We start from the raw sequence: 22,543 nt of genomic DNA, 5'->3' as shown, positions 1-22,543 counted from the left end.
TCTGTTCTCAGGAAAATGTTCAGTCTACACTCTTAGGTGAGGAGCAGCGGAAAGAAAGCTAAACTTTTAACACACCATGGTTATTTTATCACTGCACTGAACTGCAGTGATGTCTGATAGTTCAGAACTTATAAAAGTGCAAAATGTAGTGCTGCATCACTCTTAAAATACCCAGCACATGTTTAAAAAGCTCAGTTGCTTCAGAAATGATAAAAAATCTGATGTTACAAAAAGATTTCTGTCTCACCCAGCTTACACACAGCATGACAGCATCTGCATTATCGATAGCATTCAGAACCCAGAATCTACATCAGCTACTGTGAGGTTTTTCCCAAGTCATTTCAGATCAAAAGATTCAAAGAAATAAGAATCTTTGCTATATAAGGCCCCTCATTTTTCAGACTTGATGGGGGAGAAACACCTTTTTAGACACTTCCACAAAATTTTACCTGATTCATCACCAAATTACTATTACAACAGCTTTTACAGAAGTTTCTCTAACAGTAAAAACCTTACTGACAACACAGTAACCTACTACAAAACATCAAATCACCTGTCAGGAAAGAGAAATAATGAGTGACAGTCATTCTAAAACTTTCATTAAATCAAGTCTTAGCGTGTTGTTGAAACAGCACCAATCTGTAAACCTACAAATGTTCCTCCAGTAATACCAACAGTTTTACGATCCGATTAATGCAAGCCTCCAAAAGCTCATGCTCCTATCACATCAAGATTAAAGGCTTCAGAGAACAGCAGCTATTAAAGGAAACTCAGAAGAAGGAACCTTTCAGTAGCATCCTTAGCAGCAGCCACTGCATTTAAAGTTATCACTCCAGTGATAATTTTATCAGTATTAACTTGATACCTTCTTTTTCTGCAACCATTATCTCTAAAGCAGAACCAATTTAAGCTGCACAAACTGATGAGAAAACTTCTAATATTCAGCATAAGGACAGCTAAATGTGTCCATATGGACACACAGTAATCAATATTAGCATTTAGTATTAATATTTGGACCTGTAGAAGTCAGGGCCCAGCTCACGGACTGACTATGCCTCTCCTGTACAGGAAGAAACAAGCCCCAGAAACAAGATTGCTTGTTTGCTTTTGACTGGGACCCCACACCAGTACCTGTGGGTTGGAAGGAAGAACAAAGCCTACAAAAGCCATTAAAAATAATCCAGTTAAAAACTTAAAAAGGTTACCTTCCACGTGTAGCAGTCTTCCTGGGTAATTCTTTGGACAAAGAGCTAGGGCTCTGTGCAGACAGGCTGCTAACCCAGGTAACTCAGCTGAAACGCATGTGCCGTTAGCTCACATGCTCTCCTGGATTCCTTGTTTGAAGTTGTTTGAACACAGGTGGAACTGATCTGTCTTTGAAAACCTTCTAAACCTAAGAAGTCATTTTAGCCACTCTGTATGAGCATGTTTCTGCCTCTTCATAGTCACTAATTCTAGTAAAAACCTCCCAAAGATACCCAATGGGATCTCAAGATGCTTGTGAAAAAGTTGTATTTTCTTCAGTGGTTAAGATTCACAGATCTTCTAGACTGATTATTTCTTAGTTGCAGCAAAAATAACATTTTCCACTTATAGCTCCTCACAACATATCAAAAGGGAAAAAACTCACTGACCACACAATGGATATTCCACATATTTTCCTCCTTCCATGTTTTTGCAGATTAACCAACAGCGTATCCTGTGACAAGTCCATGTTGCAATACAATAAACTCCCATGAATATAAAGTCATAACTATGATCCAGTACTACAGTTCTTTCCAAGAACGTTCACAGAGCCAAAATACAGCTGTGGTTGATCTTCAGTATCTAGAACAAAGTAACATTTTCACTGGTGGAATAATTTCAGAGTTGACAATTTGGGGGCCACTCCAGTTGCCACAGCAGCTTATCAGTAGACTTTTAAAATACTGTTTACATTTAAAATATCTCTGTTCTCCTACTAGCAGATCCACAGTTAGCTATGCTTTCAGAGTACTGATACAGTATGCTGCCAAGTAAAATCTGTATTCTATCATTTCAGAACAAAGTAGACAGGCAGATCACATGTACAGCACAAAGGTCCAGTATCAAACACTACCTGAATTTATCTGAATTCATTAATCGTTTGTAAACGTTACAGCAATAGCCTAGCTTATTAAAAATCAAAGAGGTTCAAAGTTCTCTTGCTTGTCTCATTTAAGTGGGTCCTTATCTTCAAAGTCAGCGATTTGCAAATATTTTCACTTTAAAGTTTTGCTAACGAGGCATAGCTGGTGTTATTTCTATTTATCAAAATAAGATGACAAGTACTTAGTACACTAAGTCTGCATATAGTCCACTCACAGTGAAGAACTTATTCTTCTTTAAGACCAAAGTCCCAATAGTTACATTTAAAAAAAGAACATAAAAATTCTGTTACTCTCTTCTCCCCAGACTTCCAAAGTTACAAAAGGTACTACACTAATTGCTCAGTATTTAGTGAAAAAAATTATTTTCTTTTCTGTGAGTTAACTCAGGCTCTAATAGTAGATCTATGAGAAAGTAATAAATTCAGCATCTTCATGAAATATTGGGGCAATAAGCAAGTGGGGAGATGTCAGATCTACTATCACTACACTTAGATCCCTCAAAAAAAAAGGGATTTTCCAAGGGGAGGAAAACAGGAGAGAAACAGGTAAAGCCATTTCTTATCCATCATCCTAGAGGGAGGCTGTGGGTGGCAGAAAGAGGTAACTTAAATAACAGTAATAAGACTAATAATGTAATAACTAATATAATCAAATAACTTCATTGCTGAATATTCTGTAAAATGTTTGATTCAATCTGCCATCCAGAGTGCTCATCTGCCAAGGTACTTGGTTAATGACATCATTAACAGATACCTTTGCTATTCCTAGATACAGAAGACACTATCTAGCTCACTTTACCTATGTGAAAGGAATTGCTCTGGTTCTGTCCATTGTCACTTGTCTAGACTAATCTTTGTCAAGGAGCAGAAACATGAGTCAGGACACATCATAAAAATACATTTTTCATATGCAACACACTGGCATATTATGGGTTTCTGTGACCAAATAACAAGCTGTCACCTAACAAAACTGTTTGGATGGCATCTGAAATATGACTAAATGCTCAAAAGCATGTTGCACTTTTAAAAACTTTTTAAGTGTTGCACACTTAAACTGAATATAGATGAAAGAAGGAAAACATGATCATGACGTGATTGATAAACTAGATTACAGTTTTACATAGCTTTAGCTAGCATTCAGAGAAGAATGTGCTATCTGCACATTTCACACCATGTCACATGTGAGGCAAGTTATCCCCAGCTGCTCCCACGAGTGGGTTTATGGCAGCTGAGTGCACACACTGGTCAGTCACCTCATATGCTTGGAACCAATGCTCCAGTTCACGTCATGCACTACACTGTACCTGACAATACAGCCAACATATTTTAAAAGCTTGGTAATTGTAATACATGCTGTAAGATATACAGTAATATACTAATTGTGACATAAAGTACGTAATAAAGGTACAAACTCTACGGCAACTGAAGTGCTCACTTTTGGTCACTGTCACAAACTATTTAAGAAACAGTGGGTCTTTCTGAATTTCATCTGTATTCATAAAAAATAAGAGTCAGCTTAGCTGCCCTACTTTTTAAGCATTGGAATTATAAAGTATTATATGACAGAATGAAATGTTTCAACATACTGAAGATGCATACTCTCACAGCATCTGTGAAACAAGCTACAGCTGCTAAGTAATTCAACATTGCACTGAGGATACAGCTGCTAATGTGGCCATTTCCACTAATTCAATAGTCAGACTACATTTTTGGCACCAAATGTATGCAGCTTAATCATTTTATTTAGTTTACTTGTGAATAGGTGTAGACAATAAGGACTTACTGTCTTCTGCCTGTTTGCCCATTTTTGATTTAGAAAGTTCCACGGTGCTGGCTTCTAAATAGAATTCTGATATTTTAAAAGGTATTTTTACTTCACGAAAATAGTAAAACTGGTAGGAAGCAGGTTTAACTGAGTATCTGTTTTTGGAACCGAGTATCTATTTTCGTAACTATTTTGGTCATCCCACAAAAGATCCATGCCCCATCTTGCCACATGTCTGTATGCTCCTGTGCTTTACCTGTCAGTAGCACTCAACTATGTTAGCCTGTGAGCTAAGAAAAAAAGCCAAGTTAGGACTGGTGAATATCCTACATGAATATAATACAATTCCAAAGTACACAATTAAGAAAAAATAATTATTGTTGTGTTAGAACAAAAAGATTCTAGAAACAGACTGAATACCTTTTATTAATAGATGAGCAGATTGCAACAGAATTTAATAAAAACGACCAAACTTCAAGACAGTTAATGTATCTGTCAACACAGTAGTTTCAGATCTAGTAAACCAGAATTTTCCAGCTAGAAGCTTTGCATCTTTACTGTTAAACTTCACATTCGTGAACAGTTACATGGATGGATGTTAAGGAAAAAAAGCCAAATAAAAAACCAATCTCCCCACACTTCTACTCACTAAAGTTAATAACTTTCTGAGGAGAAATTAAAATTTGGGGTTATACAATCAGGCAAAAAATGGCAAAATGGCTGAATAAACATTGTTTAAATATATTTAGATATTAAGTCTAAGCTAGTTGACAACTATTAAAGAATTTATACAATACTTAGTTTTAAAATTAATAGAAGATATGTATTAATAAACAAGACCCTTCTGTATGACACAGATCTATCAACACATAGGGATACATTCAGCAGTAGAATTGAAAGTTCACTGTTAGAATTCAGGTGAACATCGATGACTATTTGATAGTACTCCTTAGAAGTTCCCTTCATGAAGCTTTTAAAGCTATGATTCACTTATTTGCCATTAGTTTTAAGGATGTTACACTGTACCCTGAAAGTATTAGTTTATACTTCACCCATTTGTGTTTGTAACTACCTTCTTAGGTACTCAATAGTAAAAATGACAGCTGAATTTTCTCCACTAGTTCTCTGCCTGAAATATGCATGGAAAGGGTCAGCTATAGTCATCTTTAAAGGATGGCGGAGCACTTCTATATTCCACAAGATGATCGCCCCTGAGAATACTCATGTACCCAACAGAGAAGGAGAATAAGTATTCCAAAACATTTTTGCAACAGGCTTGTTCATCTGACAAGTCGCCAGGAAGTACTACATCAAAATGCTAAAATGATGCAAGAGTGATAACTGAATTTGGAAAAAGTCACTAGAAAGGGGAATTATATTAAAACTCATATGTTGCCCTGAAAGCCAGCATCCCCTTTTTGACAAATGGTGCTTTTGAAGGAGGTCCCTGAAAAGAATACCTCTTCAGTAAGCTTGGCTTACTGGGCAATAGTTTATTCTAGTTTTCTGCTAAGAATTTAAAACACTGAGAGCCAGTTACAAAAAGCTTCCTACAGGGCATCTCTGAAGCTTGGTCAGAAACGTTTCTTTATTTTGCTTCACTTACTTAGGGGGAATTGGAGCTAGAAGGAAGGAAAATATTAAAACCATGAATATTTTCTAAGCCATTCTTTCTAAAATTAAAAATATAGAGTGTGAAAAGTGCTTTGCAAAGATAACTGCAATGGGATGAACGTTATATTTTGTCATTCCCTTTTAGGACTTAAGCTTTGCCCTTTTCAGAATAAAGCATGTATGTGGAGAATTCTACTCTATTCTCCCCACTCCTGCACTCTAAGTAAGAGGAATTGCTTCATCCACTACATCCTTGAAAAGCAAATCTTAAGCATTGCCTGTGGATGGAATGATACTGTTTTAACCAAAGCTGTTTTAAAATCAGTACAGACTAGCATGGAAAGATTGGCATTTAAACCTATAATATGGCGTTTATATAGATAAATGTTCTTTACAGATATTAATTTGCCTTTGTTACAAAATGTCCACACAAAAAATTTTCACAGCTTCTTCCTCCTGATACCTCCATACTCTTTATTTTTAAAATCAAGTGGAGCAAGAAAAAGGTTCAGGAATCAAATGAATAACTTGAGCTGAGTAATCACAATATGTGTGCATCCAGCAGCAATGCTGCTGTCAGTTCTACTCCGCCCACTGCATTGTACTGGCAAAGTGATTCCAGAAGCCATATAGTTGGAAAGATCACAGAACTGCTATATAAAAAGTAACAAAATGAGAAGGAGGGTGATTTTTTTCCCCCAACCAACTACTTCCTTCTTCCGAGACTCCACAAATCATCCTGCTAGGAAAAAAAACCTTTGAAAATACACTTGGAAGTACAGTCCAGAAATCAGTTCTTTCTGGACAATTTTCAGTACGACATGCAAATTTTTATCTCTATTCTATTTCTAGAATTCTGTCAGCCCAAAGAAGCAAGTACAAACAAAAGCAAATAAAGTCTCCACCTCTTTTGTGGTCTCAGTTTTATAAAAATCATGCAAGTCAGGTTTCTCTTGCTATATTAAAAAGTTAACTGCTCAGATAAGAGGAACTGCAAAGGATGCACAAAATCTGCATACATTTGATTCAGCTGGGCTCTGAGCATGTATGCAAATAAACTTTACTCAAATAAAACTAATCCTATGCTACAATGCATCTACTGTATTTTTAAAAAAGCAAAACCACAATTATTTGGTGTCTCAACTTGTTTTTTCCTAATTGTACCATCTACCTGCCTGCAAGAAGTCTCAATGCATCACTGAAATAGAAGCACATTAATAGGTCTATTTAAGACACACAGCAGGGGAAAACCAGGAGGGGATGGACTATCTAATCACTTACCGAAATATAGGAGTATGACCAGGCTTTGGTTTGTTCCAAGTAAAGTGCGAAGGAACCGAAAGAAATTGGTCTCCAGGCAAATCTTTTTTCAAGGTGTGCTGAGATCCAGAGCATTCATCTACTGCAGTTTCAAGGGATGACGATAAGTTACCCTGTTCTTCAGGACAGATATCTATTTTTCCAGATAAAGTGGCAGTCTGATCTTCTGAGGTCTTTCTTGTTTTTAGAGGAATATCAGTCTCTGTACAACACTGAAATGGTGAAAGGCCAGAATTAAGGCCTTGTACATTATGGATCGAAGTGTTTAGCCACGTGTCTTCTGTTATGCTTCCTCTGGGAGAATGGCCAGGTGATGGAGTTGGAGAATGGTGAGGAGAGAGAGAACCAGCATAGCAAATCTCAGCACTGGAGTGTCGTCGCTTCCCACAGGGCGATGTAGGTCTTGATGAGGGCCTTGATGTTGGTCGAGGGCTTAGCCAATTTTCATCTGTAATACTAGTTCTAGGAGAATGACAGGGAGACTGTCTAGGTGACAAAGCATGCCCAAATCCATATGGCTGCTGCCAAGATTCATCACTGGGACCTCTCGGAGAACCACCAGGAGATGCCAAAGGAGAGCCAAGGGTAAATCGGGCAGCTGCTTCATTTAGCTCCGAGTCTACATCATCATAGACATGGGAAATGGATTCACAAGAGGAAGCATCTGAAAACCAACTTCTGGACGAAATGCTACTGGCAGGGCTTGGACTAAGGGATGATTCCCTATACGACGGCTCAAGAGGAAGGTAGAGATGGTCCCGTGAAGGCCTTTCCAGATACTCATTTTCTGTGCCATTTGTGTGCAATTCATCTTCATTGGCTTCGATGCCTTGGTGACAGTTAGGCGAAATAGATGTAATTTGAATACTAGGGCACTCAAAGGGCTTGGGTCCACCTAGTGGACTGTATTTGGATTCTGGTACCTCACAAGTTCCTTCGTAGTTCTTATGACCCTGAAGTCTTGTAGGTGGTGACAGAGGAGAGGAGTGAGACTGCAATCCATGGCGAGGAATACAAATTGGCTGATTTACAGAGGATGATGGTTGGTCTACATTAAAGATGTATATAGACGCACAGTCATCTGACTCAAGATCTGAAGGTTAAAAAAAGTAAAAAAGACAAAAGAGCAGTCAGAATGCAATACATGAAAAATTCCATAAACAAAATCCTTTGTTTCCTAGGTATGGCCGGTTTTCAACATTCTACACATTTCCCATTACTCTAGTCACACAAAATAAAACTAGTTCTTAATTTTAAATTTTCCCCAGACATATTTACAGCTAAACATGACTACAGCGTACTTTTCTGTCATAAATCTTGTTTTCAAATGGATTTCACAGTTTACACACATCTTCAGTGGCTGAAGACAGAAGATATAATACACAGAGACAATGGGCTTAAAATCTTGAAAATATGTAAGCTGGAACACTCAATTCAAATTCCATCTTTCATAACTACATTCCATTCATAATTAAACATTTTAGTCATAATCCATTAAAAATTAACCTTTTGACACAAATAGGACTATGATACTTTCTGCAAGCACGCTAGTCAATACTTACAAGCACCAGAATATCGCATACATAATATTTATCTCCTTTAACACTAGGAAGGCATCTTACAGTGACTCAAATTTCAATGAAGATTATAAACAACTGAAAACATTCAAAAGAGGCTTAACAAAGAATATTAAAGCTATTATGAGGAATCTTATTTCAAAGATCTTTTTTAGTTGCTTAGAAAACTCTTTGAGTACCCATCCCACAAAATAGAATTTTCAAGGGCAGTCTCATGAAGTTTGAGCTCAACTTATTCAGCATAAAAAAAGGCAAAACAACATATTCTCAGATTGCATTAACTTATCCAAAACACAGAAAATATTCCAGAGAAAACAAGCAATTGAGAGGGAGTGCAAGTCCAGTTAGCAAAATCAGCAGCTCTGTCACACAGAACTGAAGCAGACTTTCTTGCCTCTCTTCTCAATATTGATTTAATTGCCAGTCCGAGACATTTGTCTGAAACAAGCATGGTGAACACAGCTTTTTTCTTATTTTGTAACCATTATGCTTCCACTCTTGTTTGTTTCCCCTTTTGAAACAGAGCTTTCCTTCTACAGAAATAACTGTGCAGGACACCTCAGGCAGTTCACTAATTTATCGTCTCTAGAGCAGGTGACATGAAACATACTTGGACCATCCTCACTAGACACTAAAACCAGTCTCAAAATCTGTTAACATTGTCTTTACAACTCAAGTAACTTGTTTTCATGCTTTAAGAGCTTTTGACCCATCACTAACATTTAACATCATCATTAAAATTAGAGAGTTTCTAGTGCTTTGCATGTTTTTACTTTTCAAAGTTAGTTCTGGGGCTTTTTTTTTTCCCTTCATTAGTAGGGGAGTATTGTGCAGAAGCATAAATGTTTCTGTTTCTGCAAACTAAAATGCTCCTGTGTCAAATGTGATAATGCAATACCATGTTCATACAACTGTTTTCCATAAATCCAGGCTGGATGACAGTAATTGCATCTCTGGGTATTATTTTAAAATGCTTTTTATCCTAAGTATTGGTAGAATATTAATACTTTTTTAAAAATTAAACTAGTGTCTCTCACAATCAGATAAAGGATCCAGACAGGAAGACATGTATTTTAGGCCTTTCCACGATGAAAAAAAATTAGTATGTTAATGAAGTCAGTTTCACTAATAGCCATCAGCTTAAAATTAACTAAAGCAAAAACAAAACAGCATCTCCTCAGAGACAACAAGAAAGCATTTTCAAATGGAGAGAAAGCATACTGTTACCAAGAAACAGACTATGTTCCGCAGACTTTAAAAAAATAAATGGCTGAAGGTTCATGGGCAGGGAGCAGCTCTAGTAGTAATCTATTAAAGGAGGCACAAAATTACATTTCAGACTAGTCCTAAGTAGTTTTATATGTATTGTGTGATTTTTATATGTATTACAGATAATTGTTACATATAGCTATATGTATTAAATAATTATATCTTTAACCATTATTATATGCATTGAGAGCATAAAAAAGCAGTATAGGTTGATTTCTAAATATGTACACACTAAAAGGATCAGGATACTCAGGAAGGACTCTTGTATATCATTCAAATAATTACTACAAGCTCACTATGTTGAACATTATCAAAAATGCATTTCGCTATCTTTTCACTAAGATAACAAATACTTTTTAAAACTTTAATTACGAGTCTGTCTTTTTGCCATTTCCCCATCAAAACACAAAATGCAGATAGCCAGTAGTTAAAGGGTTTCCACATCTACCGCCATATTCATGTACAAGATCATAGATGTCCTTGTTTCCTAACTCAGTATTAGAAGCATAGGTCAAGCACAATTATCCACCGCTCAAAACTTATAAATAAAACAATTATAGTTACAGAAATTTTGAAATATTAATAAAAATGCTACACAAAAGCAACAGCTGGAAGTCTGCAAATCCTGTGCACAACCTGTCATTAATGGCTTTACGAACAGTAGCCACACATTGTTTGTGCTAAAACTCTCACCATTGCAAAGAGGCTTATTTCTCTTGCAGCAATAATCAAGAAGTCTTAAAATATTTAAGACAGTTTGTCCACTTTTCAATGCCACTGGGATTTACAAAAACCAGAAGTACATTCAGAATTTCAAGAGTGGTGATGATGTGGGGAGATGAGAGTAGCACAGAATCACCAACATCAGCCAGGAAGTACTGGGGAAGAGATGGACAAGCCAGGAGAGCACTCTTCTGATCAGGCTACTTCCGTCACTTCTCCTCAAGAAACAGCTTCTAATAAGTTGGGCACCCTGCTCTCCCATTACCCCTCCCCAGTAGCATACACACATATGCTCAAAAACCAGGAAGTTAGAAACCTAGAGTAAGAATTATGCATGTAATGAACAACAAATCCCAAGAGCATGCTTAAGACTGTAGAAACAATATTATGAAGTCTAAATCACCCAAACCATTTTGAGACACGATCAATAAACAAATAGATTTATTTTAGTTTGCAAGTACAAACCCTCCCCTTTATAGTCATGTGTTAAAATAACCTGTTAGTTGCTCATACAAAGACAACACTAACTATCAAGACCTTTACAAACAGTGCATTAATTCTACTACATTATTTACCAATAATTGTTTTTGTCCTATTAAAGACTGTAGAGGGAATCCAATCTGGAAGAGCCCTCTAAGAAATATGAAGGAACTAGTAAACATACAAAGATGAATCTAACTTGAATGAAGGAAATGGGAAAAAATGGGAAAGGAAACAAATGAAAACACCTGACAACCTTTAAGATGGAAAGGAGTGAGAAAAGCTCAAAAAAAAATAATCTAACACAAGACTTCAAGAAAGCAGAGAGTAAACAAACTCTGGGACGTCTCACAAGTGCAAGGCCAAAAAGAGTCACAGAGAAGCCCAAGGCAAAAAAATGGAGTTATGGAAACCTGGTTACTTAATAGAAGAGCTTTTACATCCAAATAATCCTATGAGGGAAGGAAAGATAGTAAAGAACTGAAGTTGGCCAAGTCATGAGATCTTCACCAACTGTAAAATATAAGGAAGAAGCATTCAAGAGACAGAAGCCAGGCCAGATTACTAAAGTAGAGCATAAAAACTACCATAATCGTATGGGGGCATGACGCTAGATAGGACAGACACAGCAAAATACAAAGACCAAGAGAAATAGTACCACACACATCAAAAGCCTGCCACGACCCTGAAAAGGCAGGTGTGTCAAATGCTTTTTCTTTAGTAACATCAACTGAGTAAACTGCTATCAAATAACAATGCAGAGTAAAGAAAACTGGACTAATTGCAAGGTTAAAAAGCACTGAAGAATTATGGGCCAATAAGTTTAACTTCACTTTTAGCAGTAGTATTAATACCTTTAACAGGAGACAGGGAAACAAAACAAGAAGTAAGTGTTTGTAAGAACAAAACCGTGTCAGATAAATTGTGTTCTTTGATCAAAGAAGGTTTTCTGGATAGAGAACATAGAAAGAAACTCATCTTTGTTTTAACTTACTAAGCCTTTTAACACTACTAGACATGGAGAAGCCACCAAGTCTTTAGAAATTTGCCAAGATCAGGTTTATTACTGAGGGATCACAATAATAATCAGATGCTCTATATTGACATAGTGCATAAGCTATATAAAGCTGCAGACTGCCATTGCAATCTTATATCAGGCACCTGTGTCATCCTTTATCAATGAGAACCAGAAGGTCTGTTCTTCTGAACGTACCTATACTACCCTCTGGAAACAGACTAGTTTACAGAAGCTCTCCTTCAATATTAAAACAACACTGGCTCATCCTTTACTAAGCTGCTAACTACACTTCAACACAAGCTGCCATAACTGAAGAATATAATTAAATAATATCCAGAACAACTGCTCCTAAAGTACATTTTGCTCGCTATTTGTCATATCAGACTGCACATTCAGGACTAGAATGCTTGCCCACCAGTTGTTCATTCCTCAGCAATGCACTGGCATATGCCTATGTGCAGCTGTGGATTAAGCCCCATTTCTCCACAGAAGGAAGGTCAACTACTATCAATGTCTGAACACAAGCCCTGTGCCAAAATTATTCAAACCACTTAATTATTCTAGGTTGGTAAGCCCATAAACAAACAAGTTCAGACAGTAGGAGTTGTTACAAGGTACTAAGAAAGTGCAACATGACCTAGGTCTTACAAAAATACTACTGTGAAAATAGGATCAGTAATCAAGTTCTTTAAATAGCATGAGGAAAGACTTGGGCATTGCCACAGACATGTGTGTTCCCCACTCCCAGACTTTAAAAATGTTTACAGTTCTGTCATGACAGTTTTCATTATCTTCTTCACAACACGATGTTACTATAAAGAATGTCACAGAAATATCTGTAAATAAGGACAAAAAGCATATGCAGCTCCATTTCTTAATTACGTCATCCTACTGATTTGCAGCAGTTGACATAGTTCTTGGGATGAAACAGGAGTCTTAACCTTCAAAAAGAACCCAAAATACCCAATAGTCATAGTTCTCCTTTTGTACACTTAAAATAAGTCAGAGTTCTTGTTGTTATACTACCACATTAAGGCTCAATAATTGGATATTTAGCTTCAGTTTTCCATTGCAAGCTGTAAGTTCTCCAGAGACACTTCCTACAAGCTTGAACATCAACTCAAAAAACACAGCCCCAAACCACCCTAAAAAACACAGCAATACATTAGTTTACAAGGAGTATAACTGACTAGTAACCCACTAAATACAGTACTAAAAAAGTATAAATTGTGAAAAACAATTAAGGTAGCAAGGTGGAGCAGGGGGAAGACACATCCTTACAGACTAAGTTTAGCAACACATGAAACAGTAGTGCAAGTTTAAGCTTTCAGAAAAGGATGATTTACAAAGAGTGTAATTTTATGAAGCCGTTTTCCTTTTCCAATGAATTTGTGCTCTGTTTCATGGTCATATCAGATTACTCAAAAAGGATAACAATAAATTTTACTTCTGTCAGTTATGTGTTCTAGAGGCAGCTCTGTCCTGCCCATCAAAATTTCAATCCTTTTCTTGAGCTAAACAAGAATACTGAAAATGTACAAGAAAAACAATCTTCTCAACAGCAGAAGCTCGTCAATGAGTCTTTTTAAAATTCTAGCCCGGATGAGAATTCATTATCCTTGGTAGAAATGCAGAAGAATAACGAAGCCGTGCTAAGCAGTTTAAGCAACAGAATAATAAAGCATATCACACGTCTACAACTGACATTGAACAAAATAAGAACATACTGGCTCTCAGGGTGTAACTAGATGGTTGGTTTTTTCCTCAGCAACAACCACCCTTCCACACACAAAAGGGTAGGGGAAATGAGAAGTATTATTTTTAGCTCAGATGATTTGGGCAATCAGATTTGCAGTGCACTAACATAAACACCTGTATATATACAACTGACAGGATGGCAAGCCCTAGGACATGGGGAGAAATGAGCAACCAGGACAGGAACTGCAGGTGTCTTCACTATCAAATAAAAATCTAACATGCAACTAAACCCTTAGAGGCCGTAGCCTGGCATGCATTTAAATCAGAATGGTTGTCTTAAGTGTATATCCAGCTTCACCCTGAAGTAACAGAATTAAGTTCCAAATAAGGAAATAGCAGTAATGAAATTTTATTTGGTGTGTAAGAAAAATAGACTAAATAAACATGAATATCAAATGCATCTGCTTAAGCCATAAGTATGTTTCAGAAAATTATACACTTCTATTGCAACAAATTGAGTTAATCTCAGTCAAGGTTTTTTCCCTTTTTTTTTTAAAGAAAAAACCACTAAAATCTTGTAATCTTTCATGGCAGAGGGCTTTGAGATACATGGATAAAACAATGTACAAAGCAGGTAAAGAATGCAGCTTGTAGCTGTAAAGTTCAACAAGAATTAGTCATTCTAAGTTCAGTTACAAGAACAAAAAATAGCAACCGGAAGTGCTAGACAGTGTTTATACCTGTGCCTTCTCCAGCTCTCCTGATAATTCTGTTTAATTATGAAGCATGTCTTTAAATGAAGACTTCATAGAGCTTGTGGTTCAGTATTTAAGGATAATTAATGAATACTCATAACAGGTTAAAAAAGAAAAATATTTACTTTTTAGTTTAAAAATTATCTGTAAGTTCTCTGTGCTCCTCTTTGCTTCCTTTTTTCTCTGTGGGTACATCGTTCAAGAAGGCACAGTATTTTGCTGCATAATACCCTTGTAGACAAAACGGAAGCTGCTGCCCTCCAGTTTGATGTAGTATTATTTGTTATTTAGTATTAGATGGAGTCTAATACTAACCCTGTGGTTCTGAGATCTTAGAAAATACACTGTAGCCTTTGGGGAGATTCTTAAAATGACTCACCATATCTGTGCAGCAGTTATTAATACATAGTATTAACAACCTATTTGTCACTGCTGTTCTGAAGATGAAGTATATTGTTCTGTATGATCAGTTGTTACAATTTGTGATGGGATCTCCAATACCAGAGCATCTGGTATGTGTAGACATTGGAACTGAGAGGAGACTGAGCAATCCAAAACTGGAGCACTGTGCCTAACTCACAGGAAGGCCAATCATAAAGATAAAGGAGGACATTAGGCAAATACTGATTGAAGTGAATAAGGGAATTAAGTGCTGCAGTTGCCAGCCAAAGATTTGCCTAGAGTCTTAGAAATGCAGGCCAATCTATCTTCCACAACCTAACTCTTCCTCTGTGAGGGATAAGACTGACTCATAAAAAGCTCTCCAGTTATTCAAAGTTCTGGTCTATGCTGCACCTATTAACTGGAATCCTCATCTAACTACTCACATGGATGCCTTTACCACTGATCAACTTCTAACACCAATGAGCTTTTCTTGATTGCAACCTTCGCCTCTATAGAGAGGCACCTACAGATTTACAGTCTGCTCCAGTCCTGAATCAAGCACTGAGCAGAACCCAGGTTTCCAAGACTGTAATGTGTGAGCAGGGCCATAGCAAACAAAACAACACTGAGTGTGCAAGAAAGCGCCTATTTTGATTTATAGGAGAGCATGGTGACACAGACCAGGATCTTTGTGAAAATCGGTAGAAAAGGAGTGCAATAAGCCAAGGTAAGAAGCTTGAGAGGGGAGAGGTTACACTGTAAGAGCAGGGGAGACCAAAATGAGGGCATGCCTCTTTTTGTTTATCAAACAGAACATGACAGAGGCTGAGAACTGGTATTGATAGTATCTGAACAAACTAGTTTGGGAACTCTTCACACCTCAGCAAAATTACACTGTACTTCTGTAGCTGTCCTACAACATGACAGAGGACAAACCATTCCACAGGAGGCAACCATGCATATAGTTAGCTCAGTATTTCAAATCATTAATGTTACAGCTTTTCACCAATGTATTTTATAACACAGCTTTAATGTAGCCTTTATGTGAATGAAACTCAAAAGCTCTGTACATTAAAAGACAAAAATGAGTTAGAATGATAATCTGAAACCTTCCCCTTTTTCCAGCTGCTTACATGAATATAGACTCAGAAATAGCTTGAATTCACTTTGCCAAGATGGACACAGTAAATCTAACAGACAGAACAGGAATCAAATAGTCAAATGAGAAAGAGGAGGCTGAAGCTGAGCACAAATGCCATTTTTTTCAGAAACTTCCAGAACAATCACCCAAAATGCAAGGCAGACCGTATCAGCCTGCCTCAGAACTGTGCCACGCGCAAGCCCTGAAACTTCGCATTTCTTCACAGAATCCTAAACAGCTTGTGTTAACTCCAGCAGGAGTGGAGGTTTCACTACATACTGTACCTAATCCGCCTAATCTTCTGTCCCCAACTGAAAAAGCTGGCCAATTTGAAAGACAGTAGCATCTGCTCTCAAAAGCCTAAATTTGACAAATTACACCAATGAAATACAGAGACTCTGAACTAATTTAGAGAAGCTATGCAAAATACAAAATGTTGACAGATTTTCTTAGTGGTTGTTTGGATTAAACCACACATTCTCTTGTGGCCTTGCCACTTGAATACAGTTACTGAAATGACACTGTGAAAGCCTTTTTGTAATCATACAGTTACTCCATCTCCTCATCTCCTTTGCATTCATGCTTTAGGAAACAACTACTAGAAAGCATCTAAGATACACACAAGTAGCTATAAATCATTATACACATTATTATAGCCCATTATGAAGCCATCAAAAGCAGTGAATCATTATGCTTTCATCTTGGGTAAGAAGATAAAAAGGGTTACTCTGTAAAACAACTTCACTTAGTTAGAGGGTTTGTGTCCTCTTTGTTAGTTTGTGCCCTGTCCCAATTACAATCAGTCACAATTCCATTCCGTCTCCAGCATAGTACAAATGCCGCTTATCAATGGGTTTATGTTCAAGGGTCTTCCCCTTTTTTCTATTTACCAAAACCATTAAAAAAATAATCTGAGATTAAAAGACCATTTATCTCAGCATTTGTTCCTAAAAAGCAAAATTAGCAGCCACTAAAACATGAAAACTCTCATTAAGCAGTGAATTCAGTTATTTGCCTCTTACAGTATTGAATAACCTTGGATTAAATGATCTCTAAGTTCTCTTCCAGCCTAGACCATTCTAGGATTCTATGATTCTATGATCATACATAAGAAAATGGAAAGATCTCTGCTTGAAAAGACCTAAGGGTAAGTTCTAAGGGGAATATTTACAAGGTTTTGAAAATAATCCCTCTCTACTAACCTGTTCAAAAACAAACAGAAAAATCCAACTCCATCCAACAATTTTGCTACTATAAAGATATTTCTCATTTTTCTAAGTGATGACTAACCTTCAAAACACAGTCTGAGAAGCCATTTTTTAAACAATCAATTGCTATTAATCTAAATGTTAACATGAATAATATTATTCTACATTTTTGACAGTAATAAATTAAATGTGCGTATCTGCTCATGTTTCTGCCCACGAATGTCTTTTGAGCAGCCTCAAGTTTCTGCTTTAAAAAGAAAATAAACAAAAAATGCAAACCAAATCCAGAGTTTTATTTTCATTAATTTATTGCTGAAAGATCATGGGTTCATGATCAGAAAGCTGATTCATCTCTTCTTCCACCAGTTACACAAAAATGAGAGCTCGGCCTCTCAAAGAAAACTGACAAAAGTCTCTTCTAGCCCACCTATCGTCCTTTGTCTGAAAAGCAACCATAAGCATTCAATGCCACTGAGATATTTAATCAGAAGAGCCACATAAATGATTAGGTTCAGCTGTTCAGCTAACTCACGAGATGTGCAGGCCAGAACACAGTCCAAATGCAACACAGCTCAAAAGCCTGCTTATCAACCAGTTCTGCAGTTCTTCAGATTTAAATTGATCTTCCATGAATGATTCTGAGGAGCTTCACTTTTTCTTTTTTAATGTGTTCCAATTCACCAGTATTTCACAAGAATACTCACAGATGAGTGAACCAAAGGTAGAAGAAAATGTTGGCTTGTTAGTAAGTTTTCTCCTGCCTTGCAATTTTACTTAGCCTTACTGATCATTTCACTCATCTTAAATTCCACTGTCATCCGAACCCCACATGGCATGCCTGGACAAATGCAAGGACTTGGATGTTGTTTTACAGGCTGGGCTGACTGCCAAGTCTGCTCCACGTACTTCCCTGCCTCACTAGGGCAGCTTTAGGCAACAACTCCCATATTTACATTATTGCTGTGAACAGCCAAACTGCTGCTTGCTATTGACCCAGGCCCCATCTACCCTAATTTCTCACTCATTCACAGCAACATTACTTATTTGGCTACTCATCAGGTGGGATATGATAAACTGCTTTCAGTGGTACAACACCAACAAAAGGAAGAAGACCGTCATGTCTTAAGCAGAAGGCTACTTTTTACTTTGAAGAAAGAGCTTACTTCTAATTTTCATAAATATATAAGATAAAAAACAGTAGCACAAGTATTTTTGCATCCTGCACATCTCTCACATACCAGCTCTCGGGATTTGTTTTCATTTGCACTGTGCCCGTAATTCAGATGGGAGGGAAGGGGACATAGGGTGAGGCATGACTATGAATTTACACACAAAACAAGTGACATTTTGTCAAACTAGGGATCTTTTCAAATGCCTGCAGTGCATAGTGATTCACTACATAGTGATTCTTGATGCACTACTTGTGATCCAAGAATCACATGACAAACCATAAAAGTTATGAAATTAGATCAGGTGCAACTACAACTGCTTTGCAACAGTGCACAAGAGAGGTTGGTACTTTTCTAAAGTCTCATCCTGGTCAAGCTTTATCAAAATAGGCAGGACTTTATATAGCCAATGTACTGTGAAAAACCACAACATAATCAAACACGTCAGCTTCCCAAGATTACCATCTTAATCTGTTACTCTTAATGGCCAGGCAACTTTGACTCCATTGATACCAGATTTAACTTTAAGACACATTTTCTTTTGGTTCTTCTGCAGTGTCTCCCCAAGTTATCTTGAAGTCACAAGGTTCTTGTCACAGACCCTCTATTTTTTGTGAGATGCAGCTGTTTGGTTTTCACTCCACCCCTCCATCAGCAGATTATATAACCACAGTCTATGACTGATTTGCATTTTGTCCCTGCATGTCAATCTTTTATGTGCATAGATACCAGCATCCACTAGCTTGTAAAATAAAATGACAGTAACTGAATTTCCCTCAAATGGTGATTCCTATCACTATATGTTTAATGCTCAATATCTAATAAATAAACAAACAAACAAAAAAACCCCATTTGTTTTAAAAAGTATTATTTATGTTGAAGGGATAAGAAAAGAAATGGACTCAAGCAACTTGTTCATTCATTCTTCTCTTAAAGTTGCACCAGTTGATCCTAGCCTTAATCCACAAGAGCACTCTTTTGTATAGCAAGTGTTTACAGGCCAGCACAGACAGCTGTATTTATATATTTATATGGCTTATACAGACTAACCACAGAGCTGCCATCTTGTGCAAAGACTTTCTCTCCCACTCATTTGTTTAGGCAATCAAATATAAACCGAATAAAAAAGACTTTAAAAAGGAGTAAAACTTCAGGTGAACCATACATATGTGCAAGATGGTCTGTTAAAAAGACCTCAGAAGATCATCGCACAAGTTTCTCTTACTCAGCTAAAGGAAAGCAAACTTTCTAGCGATTCTGGATCAGAAGTATGTGATCATAAAAATTAATTTCACCAAGAGCAATCCACAGTCATCCTGCACCTCAAGTTCGCAATTATTGCGGGCATCCAGCCCTTAATTTTCCACTCAGTCTAATTAGGAGTCTACTCTCTTTCCTACCAGAACTTGACTTAGGATTGCTTACCTTAATCACCATCTTAGGGAAAAGAACAAAAAGTTCAAGCACATTGCAAACTTAGGGAAACAGTTTAGGCTGTTTTCTACTCCCTACCAAAAATCTGTGACAGCGATACCTGTCATGAATATTGTATTTAAGAAGTGAAGAATAATACTTTACATATTAATGATCAAGGCAAAAATATAAAGATTTGTATAGTGGTAGAGTTTCAGTTACAAATATTTGGTTTTAAGATCTTTACTATGTATCTAAATTAAATGACACATATATAATAAAATAACACCATTTTTTGCCACAGAGAACTCTGCCTCACTACTGAGGAAAAATTCAGTGCCCATCATTGCTTCAGAGCACTTAACGCACAGGCAGGAGGTGACTGCTGAGCAGCCCAAGCAGCTCGCAGATGCTCGTAAAGAAAGGTCTGACACAGAAACCTTCAAAACAAAATATCAGGTATTATTACTTCGACAGTCACAATGGAAAAATTTGTACTTCAATCCTGATACTCAGTAACAGGCTCAAACCAGTAAGCTAATAGCTCTAAGTTAGAGGGGAAAAAAACCAAAAGGAGAATAAGAGTATCGAAGTTTTCAAGTAAACTAAAGATTCAAAACCAGATATATTGTCCCTATCCAGAGCAAGGCTCCAGCTAGCAAAGACATTTTGAATTGTCACTAAGTCCATCACAGAACTAGGATATTTTTCATACTTTTTATACCATAATTTTCAGGAGAAAAGTATTAGAGACTGTGAGATTCATCTGTAACAAGATTACTAAATAGTATTACTTAACCAAATATTAAGTCACAGGAAATATGGAGAACCTCTTTTCAGTTTGTTTCATGGTTTCCAAGAAAATAAAACAGATATTATGAACCAGAAGTCCAAGGAAGGTAGTTTCATCAGTACTTTTAAAGCACTTATATTTGGGGCAGACAAACAAAATTAACCAAGGATAATTACTTACAGTGAAAGATAATATAAATTTCTCTTTTACTTCATAAACCAAGAACTAAAGGTGAGTGTTAGACAAAATTCCACATATTATTCTGTTTCACTGGGTAACAAAGCATTAGTCTGACTCACTCTTAGAAGACTTCATCAGAAATAACAGAAAAATTTTAGACAGGATTCTAAACAGGAGTACCAATAACTCATCTGTCAGAATGGAGTACTGCAGCCAGTTCTGGAGCCCCTACTACAAGAAAGATATGGACGTGCTGGAACGTGTCCGGAGAAGGGCCATGAGGATGATTAGAGGGCTGCAGAACCTCTCCTATGAAGACAGACTGAGAGAGTTGGGCTTGTTTAGTCTAGAGAAAAGAAGGCTCCAAGGAGACCTTATTGTGGTCTTCCAGTATCTTAAGGGGGCTACAAGAAAGCTGGTGAGGGGCTTTTTAGGATGTCGGGTACTGGTAAGACTAGAGGGAATGAATTAAAGCTAGAGATGGGTCGATTCAGATTGGACATTAGGAAAAAGTTCTTCACCACGAGGGTGGTGACACACCGGAACAGGCTGTCCAGAGAAGCCCCATTCCTGGAAGTTTTTAAGGCCAGGCTGGATGGGGTTCTGAGCAACCTGATCTAGTGGAAGATGTCCCTGCTCATGGTGGGGGGGCTGGAATGAGATGATCTTTAAGGTCCCTTCCAAACCTGATAATTCTAGGATTCTGTGATTTTATGATAATTTCCTAAGTAATTAAATAGCTCAGTTTTTGGATATTGAACAGTTTGCAGTCTCTAATTTTAAGTCAGCCCCCATTTCACTCCCAACAAGAAATAATTTTGCATGTTACAGAACTTCACAAGATCCTGAATTCCCAGCTTAGTACTACATACCCCAAATTCTTTAAAGGGCTTTACCTTGCAAAAGCTAATTCTTTAAAATAGATGAACCCTTGAAACAAAGATACAGCAAAAGGAACAATCAGAGCAACTTGTATTTGCTTCCCTTTTGCACAGTTTGGCATTTGAATAGTATACCACAGCCTCAGCAGTTTCTAACAGCAGTCTGAAGACCTTAATGAAATTTATTTGCTTAATGCTTAATAAATTGTAGGCAAACTTCCCAAAGTTACACTGAATAGTATTGCAAAACTGGAGGGGTGTCTGTGTGTGTTTGAAGGGGATGAGTGCATCATTAGAAAAGTATTCAAGTTAATTTCAAGTATCACATATTACATCACAAAAATCTCTTCATTGAAAAGACCAAACATGTTGGCACCTCAGATGCATTAATTGACAAATTAGCGACATGAGAATCATTTTAGTAGCCTATACAGACCTTAACAATACTGTCATTCGCATACATATTTAGGCATTTAAAATCCAACTGATACAAGCAATTAGATGCTACTGTAACTAACCACACAGTTTTACAACCAAAGAGATTTGATTCACTTCAAAGAGCTCTACAGCAGTACCCCAGACACGACGCCTGAATTATATTGTCAAAAAAAGATGAAGCTTGTTAGTATCTAGAGCTGTCCCAGCTGTTTTCAACACTGACCACTACAAAATCAAAGTTATCATTTCTTTCTCCTTTGGGAAAAGGACACTGAACTATCAGAGATGAGAGCAAGATTTTGGAGGTGCTTTGTATCTAACTTCAGTTTAAAAGCAATCAAAGAGCGTTTGACAATCTCATATTTAGCAAGCACCCAAACAAATTTTTACTTCAGTTCATATGAAATGGGCTATCCCATTGATTTCAAGTCAAGCATGCTGTAAAAATTACAGGACTAGATAATAGACTTCACGCATCTTTAAATCATCTGTCACGCATCCCCTCTGCGGCAGCAACTACAACTTTCGGATCAAGCACACAAGCACTACTGCAGAACATGAGTCTCAACTCCCGCCACTTAGCACAAAA

General features: G+C 37.1%; 1 protein-coding gene across 1 annotated transcript in view; it reads right to left on the bottom strand.

Annotated features, from left to right (window-relative positions):
• The window catches only part of NFATC3 (nuclear factor of activated T-cells, cytoplasmic, calcineurin-dependent 3), a gene marked incomplete at its 5' end in the record, with an annotated part of 49,152 nt that extends 41,232 nt beyond the window's left edge, over nt 1-7,920 (bottom strand). The window contains one exon of the mRNA XM_009878186.1: nt 6,789-7,920. Within this exon, the coding sequence (XP_009876488.1) occupies nt 6,789-7,920 (1,132 nt within the window). The remainder of the gene's footprint in view (nt 1-6,788) is intronic.
• Between the last annotated feature and the right edge of the window lie 14,623 nt (nt 7,921-22,543).

Source organism: Apaloderma vittatum, unplaced genomic scaffold (assembly GCF_000703405.1).
Source record: "Apaloderma vittatum isolate BGI_N311 unplaced genomic scaffold, ASM70340v1 scaffold23351, whole genome shotgun sequence".
Lineage (NCBI taxonomy): Eukaryota > Metazoa > Chordata > Aves > Trogoniformes > Trogonidae > Apaloderma > Apaloderma vittatum.
Note: the sequence above shows the minus strand (reverse complement) of the source record. Positions and strands in the feature narration are given on the sequence as shown.